At 45.2% G+C, this 9,558-nt stretch overlaps 1 protein-coding gene across 1 annotated transcript; it reads right to left on the reverse strand.

The window, feature by feature from the left end:
- Positions 1-7,406: 7,406 nt before the first annotated feature.
- On the reverse strand, positions 7,407-7,904 carry LOC142635626 (uncharacterized). The gene has a single exon (XM_075809760.1). It carries the CDS (start codon positions 7,902-7,904, stop codon positions 7,407-7,409), a length of 498 nt encoding a protein of 165 aa, XP_075665875.1.
- Between the last annotated feature and the right edge of the window lie 1,654 nt (positions 7,905-9,558).

Below are 9,558 nucleotides of genomic sequence, written 5' to 3' on the forward strand. Positions count from 1 at the left end.
TTTGTTCATGTTAGTCCTTTAAGTTTCAGATTTATTCAATTAAGAGTATGTATAGTTGGAGTATTTTGGGGAGGATGGAAAAAATGAGAGAAAATGGGTGGGAAGGATGTATTGTTGAGAAGGAGAAGGAGGAGAAAATTGGTAGGGCCTAGCTGTTTTTCCTTCGAGGCTAACAAAACTTAATCTCCCCAAATTTGGAGAAAATGAGAATGAAAATGAAGAGCAAAAAGTCTTGGGAATTTTAGTCAAAATTACCCAACCACTGGAACAATTTTTTGTCCGTTTCTTCTTTGGTTTTTTCACCTAAGCAAACGCTCAATTTTTGAACTTTTTTTGTTTTTTTCTCTTTGAATTTTTTTCTTTTTAGTTTTTTTTTAAGTTCTCTTTCATTTTTTTAATTTAATTTATTTTTTTTCTATTTTGTTTCTTTTCATGTTAGTTTTTTTTAATAGAAAAAAAAAGTTTTGGTTCTTGAACTTCTTGTGCTTATTTTTGTGTTGGTCTTTTTGCAAGTGTTGGGCTGGACCACCTGCCGCTACACTAGGCCCAAAGTTTTTCTTCTGGATGGAGGAGTTGGAACCAGTCCGAGAGCAAACCTTCCTGATCCAGCTTGTGCACAAACAATGCCCTTGTTAGTCAGGTCTCGATCATGCGCTTACGGTAGACAGAAGTATCACATTAACTACAGCAGATAGATATAGTAAAGACAATAATAGGAATTTAGACAAAATAGTCAATGGGCCTTAATGAAGGGGTGCCCATTTTTTACACAATGGTAATAAAGGGATGAGTTTTAGATGGAGAATAAGGAGCGTATTAAAGAAATAAATGTCATCCTGTCGCGTTAAGCCGTTCTGCGTTAGGAAAGAGAACCACTCCTTCAACGCTACTAATCTCTCTGAGAAGGGAAATTAGCTGCTTTGAAGGAACGGGCCTAAGTGACTTGGGTCGAGTGAAGTTTCTTCCTTTTGTCATTAGAGAGCATGGGTTAGAGGGGGGAGAGGGAGATTAAACCATTCGGTGCATACCAATCACTTTATTCTCTTTGCTTCTCTCTTACTTTTTTTTTTCTTCTGCTTTTTTAATCCTTTTCTTTTTGTTTTCTTTCTTGCTTTTCCTCTCTTTTTATTCTTTCTCTCTCTTTTTTCTTCTTGTTTCTCTTGCTCCCTTGTTTTTGTGATTTTAGCGACTATCTCACAGAGGTTTTCGTTCGTCCTCCCTCCTCCTTTAGTCGTGCACAGTAGGGCTCCTTATATAGGGCCAACCGTGTTTGGCTTTTTACCATTTTAACCCTTAACCATTTTTGTCTGGCATGTGTTCCTTTGCCAACCGTCACTGACTGGTTAGTCACCCAGTCAACGCCCCTCCACCTCAATCAGAGAAGGCTTTTTGGTTTTGCTTGCTCCTTGTGGCATTCTTACCTGCCACAGTGTGAATACTCTCCTTCCCTCTATCTCTCACGGCATGCACCTGGTGGTTTCCATCCAGATTTACCTCTTTTGGTAGTACGTCATCCCAGCAGGACAGTACTTCCAAAAAGGCTTGACCAAGAAACATGAAAATGGGTTTTCCCCCTCCCCACCACCAGACCATACCCCTTTACCTCTGATCCATGACCTCACCATTTCCTGTATTGGCTAGGTACAGGCTGGTGGTGCTTGAGCCTTGCGCATGCCTTGCCTTCATGCTTGTTCAAAATTCTGCCTGCTGCTTATCTATCTGCCGCAGTCTGAATGTCAAACTGCCTAGTCTGTTGTTTGTTTTTGGCTTCTTTCGGCATGGGCTATTTCGCCTGACTCCTCATTTATGGCCTGCATCTTTTGAGGGCTGGATCTTGCGTGGTTGTAGGCCGTTCCATGTCTTTATTCCCAACTCCCGTTACTTGCTTCTTGCTACACAATTCTGTTGTGCCTGCCGTAAGGTCTATTTGACCCAAGCCTGCTGGGCCACTTTAGACCTTTTTTGTTTATTATTTCTCCGAAGGCCCAATGATCTTACTGGGCCTCTTGCTACTCGCGGGCTCCCTTGTCCCACCTACTTTCATTTGGGCATCCTTGGCCCACTTACTTTCTTAGGCGTCTTAGGCCCTTTTTTCAATTCTATGTTTCCCATGAGCTTTTACTAACTTCTTGGGCTTCCTCGATACAAGTAATTCTCACTTTTTCTTTGGGGGTCATGGGTTTTCCATAGCCCCTTACTACTTTGGGCCTGTTGTAACAGCCGTGGCCCATTCTCACTTTTCCACATCCATACAGCCCACGGGTTTGTTGTTACTTTCTTCCGGGAGTTTTAGGCCCACTTACTTTCTCATGATCCATTTATTTGCTTTTTAGACCCACTATTCGTTATTCCTGCCACTTAGCTTAATGAAATTCCATATACCTTCTTTTGCCATGACCTTGGGCCTGCTTCCCTGCTCGGCTAAAAAAATGAGTGTCTACATTTAGGCCCTTGAAGATATGAAATGCTTCTGCAGTTCATATGTGAATAAATACTTTTCTATCCTTTTTTTTTTTTTCCAGCCGTGAACAGTGTTGTCTCTTCGAATTTCCCAGTTTAGTAGTTATTTTGAAGCATAGCCTCCTCTTTATTAACTTCTTCCCTCATTTCTAACTGACCCATCGCATCCCCTCACACCCTTTCCTATGGCGCGGGTATTTAAGGTCGTGTCCTTTCAAAGTTCGGGCACGAACACTCTTTCTTTTGTCTTTTCTTTTCTACGTGTTCCTTCCCAATCACCACAAACTTTCTTCTCCCACCAACTGATACACTATGACTCCGGCGAAAGGCCAATCCTCTTCCCGCTGTAAGGGGAAGGAGATTGCTGATGATCCTGCCATACACGAAGAGGTTGCCTATTCCGAGTCAGATCGTTCTGACGAAGAAGCAGAACGACGCGATCCCAACAGCAAGTGCGCGCCCCTTCTAGACCCTTGGTATGATGTTCACAGCCACTTCCCTAAGGTTCTTGGTGACTACGTGCCACCACCGTCGGGCCACGTATGGCTTGCTCTTTGCTGGCGCAGCCCCGACGTCTCTTAGGCTCCCTTGCCCTCTTCGATCTCTGATCTCTCTATCTGCTAAGGCATCTCACTCCCTGTACCCATCCATTTCGAGTTTAGGTCTGGTGTTGCCTCGGGTTGGAAGGAGTGGGTAGACCGAGAGTTGTCGGATACACACTTTATGGGTTTGCTCCAACGGGCTGGTGTATTGAAGGCCATCATTCAATCCCGTTGTTTGGCCAACTTCAGGGGCCTATTTAATCTCCGCCACCTGGTCCGCCGGTGGTGCACCACCACCCATACCTTCTTTCTCTCCTACGGTGAGATTACTGTAACTTTGGAAGACATTGCTAACCAATTGCTTCTACCCATCCTCGGTGACATCGATCCTGCCACCCTCAAGCTCTCTTCAGAAGAAGAGGTCGTAGAGGCCGAATTGAAGAAATGGATGAGTGGTAACGCCAAATTGTCGTTCTAGATTAGTTCTCCCTCAAAGGTATGTGTACTGCCGCTATGCACGGATACTAGCAGGCAGTGATGATTTATTTTTGAGAAAGAGTCGTTTGGTAGCCGTGGATTTTCCCTTATTCCACCTAGCGGGCTTAGCATGGTTGTCTCCCCCAATCTCCGCCTGCTTTGCCTTCTGCATTTGTGCGGGCTTATGCTAGGAAGCAAAGCCGTTATGCCATATTTGAGTAGGTCGAGGAGGAGAAAGGGTGGTATTGGCATGACGATGATTACCTGCAGGCTAGGAAAAGAAGGCAAAAGTGATCAAAGTCCTAGTGCCAGCAAAGAAAAGTTCTGCTAAGTCCAAGCCTGCAAAGAAGAAGGTAGGTGATGATTCTTTTGAAACTTGCTTAGATATTGTTCCTTTTGAAAGCGATCTGCCTCCCATGAGCAACAAAGTGTTAGAGAGCACTACTCCTCCCCCTGTTCGCACTCGTTCCAGAAAATGATCCGCCGCTGGCAAGACCAAGCCTGCTATTCCTCGGCCATCCACTGATGCTTCACCCTCTAGTAGGACACGAGGCAGTAAAAGGAAGACTTCTCCCCCCCAAGCGCCCACCACTACTGAGTGAAGGGTATGTCGTCTCTAACTCTCTTTCTTATTCTTTGTCATTCTTGTTTAGAATTTGCAGCTAACCCATGTTGGCTTGTTCCCTTTCCTTTATTTCTTCTTTTGCAGTCGAAGTACAAGAAGGACTCGTCTGCTACTCATCCCATTCCGCTGGATGAGCTTGAGCTTGAAGTATGAATTCTTCCTTTTATTCCTTTATTTTTATTTTTATATTTGCGTCTTCGACCATTGTTTTTTTTTTTCTTTTCTCAGGCTGATCCTCAATCCATCTCCATGTACCGTCCCACGGCAGCTGAGATTTCTGCCTCCCAGGGCATTCCAATGGAGGGCTTCTTTGATGAGGCAGACATGGTGTTTCCTGCTGGAACCCCTACTACTCTTGCTGCTCCCTAGGGAGTTCCCATTGAGGGGGTCAGTGAGACCATTCTCGTTCCTACTTCGATGCCCTCTTCCCAGGAGAAGGATACTCCTGCTGCCACTGTTCAAGCAGAGGCTGCTTCCCCGATCACACCACTCATTATCTCTACTAGTGACCCCTTTGCATCCCTATCCTAGGCCGCGAAGGATGGCTCTTCTTTAGTGGTCACCCCTTCCTCCATTCCTGATTCTGCCACACGTGGTCCTGCCGCTGACTTATCTTCTGAGGAATCCAAAGATATTTTGGAGGATTCTGATGATGAACCGGCCAAGAAGAAGAGGGTCTCGGAATTTGAAGGAGAGGAGGAAAGTACCGGGCACGGAGTTGAGTATATGGTTATGTATCTCTTTTTGTCGCCAAATTTCCTTCCCCTTCTCTTTTTGTTATTTCTCTTCTGCATATAACACTCTTCCTGCTACGGTTGCGTGATTTTGCATGCCCACTCCTTATTGCAGAGACCTCCGAAGAAGTAGAAGTGGCAACAGACAAAGACATGCCTACCGTTACTTCTTCTGTCACACTTGCAGCACCTGTTTCTGCCATTCCCATAGACCCCACTCTCATAGGTCCTGGTGAGTCTCTCCTTTCTTCTTTCCTCCCTTCTTCATTTGCTGTGCATTTTGATTTTCTTAGTCCTATGTTCTTATTCTACTTCTGGCGCCTTTTGCTAGGTTCGCTCCCTGCTGTTCCTTCTCAATTTAAGGTGGGTAGTAGTTCTGCCGCAGCACCTGATCTGGCGAGTGAGGCTGCGGCCTTCTTTACCTAATTTGATCAGCATGAGGTTAACGACCTTGGTCCTACAGATTTCTGGGGTTCTGGGCCTCTCTATGTTGATTTCCATGGCTTTAGGATTCTTGAGGATTGCGCTTCCCATCTCAAGGCAATTTACAGTAGCCGCAGTGACTTCATGCGAGAATTTAGGTTTGACCGTTCTACCAGGGAGCACTTTCTGAAGTTGCTAGGGGGTGTGATGAATGATATTAAGCATAACTTTGTCGACACCGTCCTGACTAAGAGGATTCTTCAGTGGAGGGCAGCAATTCAAGAACTTGTCAGTGTGGGGTTTGCTGTGGAGTTTGTCTTGGACCATCTTCGTGAGATTGCCCGTGCTTATTTCATGAGGAGGATTCAGCTTGCCATTGAAGCTATTGATGTGCGCCTTGAGGTTTGAGGAAGGAGGTGGCGGACTTGGAGGGTCGTCGCGAGCGCCTGGTTTTTAGCACTGGTGGTTTTAGCCACTTTGGTGACCAGACTCTTATCTCTAGCCTCTGTTGATGTGATTCCAGTTCCTTTTCTGTTTAATCCTTTTATGTTTCTCTTGTCTTTTATTTATTTTTTTTACGCACTTATTTGGCGGGTTTGCCACAACTTGGGTTTTGTAACTATGAGATGCTACTACTTTCCTTTCTAGCTACTTATTATGACATGGGATGTTTTTATAATGCTTCATAACTTTTCATTTCGTATTCTTTTGCATGAAAGCATATTACAATTCCTTGTTTTGTGTCATAGCCATTTGGAAGATAAAGAAAACAAAGGAAAATAAAAGAGAAAAATGATATTCTCCAGAAAGGAGACACAAAAAAAGGCGGTTGCGTGACCTTTCACTCTCCTTCCTCCTACACATAATAACACTTCAGCCATTTCCCATTGATTGGGTCCATCAAGTCCTTACCATTTGTCTGAGTTAGGCGGTAATACCCAGTGGGATGTGCCTCCCTTATCACAAAGGGTCCCTCCCATTTAGGTGTAAACTTAGATGGTCCTGCCATGCCTCTTCTGACATAATCTGCCACCTTCAGCACGAGTTGCCCTTCTGCGAATACCCTTTCTTTGGTCATCCTGCCATAAGCTTCTGTCATCCTTCGCCTGTATCTACGGCTGTGTTCCTAGGCTTTTTCTCTCTTCTCATCAAGCCCCTCTAAGTCTTCATATCTTTCTGTCGCGAAGACCTCTTTCTCTTTTTCCTTTTCTTTCATTTGCATAACCCGTAGGGAAGGGGTCATTATTTCTGCCGGGCTCATCACTTCCGTTCCATAGACCAGAGAGAAAGGTGAAAATCCTATGGCTGACTTTGGCAAATTCCTATAAGCCCAAAGGGCGTCTGGTGGATGCGTTGCCCATCCTCCTGTATATTCTTGGCTCATTTTACTGATGATCTTTATGAGCACTTTGTTCGTAGCCTCTGCTTGCCCATTCCCCTGCGGATAATAGGGTGATGATCGATGGTGTTTAACTTGGTAGAATTCCAGCATCCTCCTTACGTCGCTGTTGACAAACGGTGTACCATTGTCCCTGATAATTCTATAGGGCACGCCGAACCTCACTATTATATTTTCCTTGATAAAGTTGGCCACCGCTCCTCCGGTGGCTTTGCGAAGTGGTACCGCCTCTGCCTACTTGGTGAAGTATTCGGTAGCAACTAGGATCCATATGTATCCACGTGATGGCGGATTAACTAGCCCCACCAAATCAAGCCCCCAGGTGTGACCATACTGTGCAATTGCTGCGGGTGGGTGTGAATCAAGTTGGCCTATACTTGGCAGCTGTGGCATCTTTTTACAAATTTCGCTGTGTCCTTTTTCATGGCAGGCTAGTAGTAGCCCATCTGCAGCAGACATCTGTATAACTTTTTCTTTCCTTGGTGCTCTCCCCATTCGCCTGGGTGCACTTCCTTTATCATACTTTTTGCTTCTTCGGGGCCCAGACAACACAGTGGGTCTCCATCATACCCCTTTTTGAAGAGGACCCCATTGTACAAAAAGTAGCGTGTTACTAGCCTTTTAAGCTTGTATCGCTCACTATGCTTCTACGGCAGGACACCTTCTGCCAGGTACTGAGTGAATGGCTCTCTTCAATCCTCGCTGATGAACACAACGTAGCTTTCCTCTCTGTCAGCCGCAAGTTGTCAGGTCCCACATTGAACTTGGACTTGGTCCGCATCTTTCCCCATATTCGGCCAGTAAAAGCCTGCCCTTTGGAGCCTACAGTAAACGCTGATCTCCTCGCAAGATCTGCAGGTTTTGTCGTGCATCTCCTTCAGCTTTCTTTGGGCCTCCTTTTTCCCCACGCACCTTGATAGGATCCCCCCTAGCATCTTGCGATACAGTTCTCCTCGTACCAGAGTATAGTCTTTTAGTGCTTTCAACTCCGCAGGCTCACTTTCTTTGATCAAGACCTCCTTTATGATATTTCGCCAATCCTTTTCGCACTGTTCCTCCTGGAACTTTTCCTTCAAAACTTCTATGATTGATTCTCTCCTCTTGCTGACTTCTATCTTGGCACTATGTCCTTCAAATATTATTTGCAAACCTAACGCAGCCAACGCATCCACGAACCGATTCTCGCCTCTCGGCGCGTGTTCTATTTCAAAGGTTGAAAACCTTTCCTCCATCTTCTGGGCCATCGCCCGGTAAGGGGCTAAGCTAGGTTCCTTCAAGGAGAAGCTCCCTTTGGTCTGGCAAACCACTAGGTTCAAGTCTCCTATCACTTTCAAGTGTTTGACCCCCATCTCAAGGGCCGTGGCTAACCCAGTTAGGTAGGCTTCATATTCTGCTGTGTTATTTGAACAGGAGAATTCCAGTTTAAATGATAACGCTATGGCCTCGTCTTCTTCATGATACAGAACCACTTCCACTCCCCCTAATTAGGTAGTAGAAGACCCGTCAAACTTCATTAACCACCGTTCCCCAACTTCCTCTGCTGTAGCTACTTCCTTTAGGACTTCATCATCCAGCAGGAATTCTTCTTCTCCCGGGAACTGTGCTAACAGATCTGCTATAGCCTGGCTCTTCACTGCTTTGGGCGTTCTTGCTTTCAGATCGTATTGTGATAATTGCAGCAGCCATTAGGATATCCTGCCGGAGAGAATTGACTATCGTAATAAGACTTTGTAGCATGAGACTTAGTCATCAGCCACACCTTATAGGCTTGGAAGTAGTGTCGTAACCTTTGCGAGGCATACACAAAAGCCAAGCATGCCCTTTTTGCCCTTAAGTAACAAGTTTCTGCGTCTTTTAGGGCTCGACTGATGTAATACATTGGCTGTTCCACTCCGTCTCCATGTTCTTGAGCAATCAGCGCACCTACAACGTATTAGTTGGTGGCTAAGTATAACAATAATGGCTTCCTGCGAACTGGAGCTTGCACGGTAGGAAGGTTCATCATAATTTGCTGCAACCTGTTAAAGGCTTCCTGCTGTACTTCCCCCCATTCGAAGCTTTGCCCCTTTTTAAGCAATTTTTCGAAGGCAGAGATGATGGATGCTAGCCCGGGGACGAATCTTCGAATGTATGAGACCTTCCCCAGGAAACTTCTCAACTCCTTTACCGTGGCTGGAGGTTTCATAGTAGCTATGGTTGTAGCCTTGCTTGGGTCCACATCTATTCCTCTGCTATGGACTAGAAAACCCAAGAATTTTCCTGAAGATACTCTGAATGCGCACTTAAGGGGATTCATTCTAAGCTTGAAGGTTCTACATCTTTCAAACACCCTTCTTAACACTTGAATGTGCTCCTCCCGCCTTTTTGACTTTGCAACTATGTCATCTACATAGTCCTCTAACTCTCGATGCATTATGTCATGGAATATGGCCGTCAATGACCTTTGATATGTTGCACCTGCGTTCTTTAACCCAAACGGCATTACTGTATAGTAAAAGTTGCCTATAGGTGTTTTAAAGGCAGTCTTCACCGCATCCTGCGGCTCCATTCTGATCTAGTTGTATCCACTGAAACCGTCCATAAAAGAGAACATAGCATTTCCTACTGCAGAATCTATCAATAGGTCCATGTTTGGCAACGGGAACTCATCTTTTGGGTAGGCCTTATTAAGATTTCTAAAATCTACACAAAACCTTATCTGCCCATTCTTCTTCTTTACTGGCACGATGTTGGATAACCAACGTGGATGCTGAATGGGTTTGATGAATCCTGCGGCCAACAGCTTCTGTACTTCCTTGACTATTTGCTCCTCTATTTTAGTATGGAAACTTCTGGCAGGCTAGGCTACTGGCCTGGCCTCTGGGTCCATGTTCAATGTGTGCACTACTAACCCAGGAT

Source organism: Castanea sativa, chromosome 5, assembly GCF_040712315.1.
Source record: "Castanea sativa cultivar Marrone di Chiusa Pesio chromosome 5, ASM4071231v1".
Lineage (NCBI taxonomy): Eukaryota > Viridiplantae > Streptophyta > Magnoliopsida > Fagales > Fagaceae > Castanea > Castanea sativa.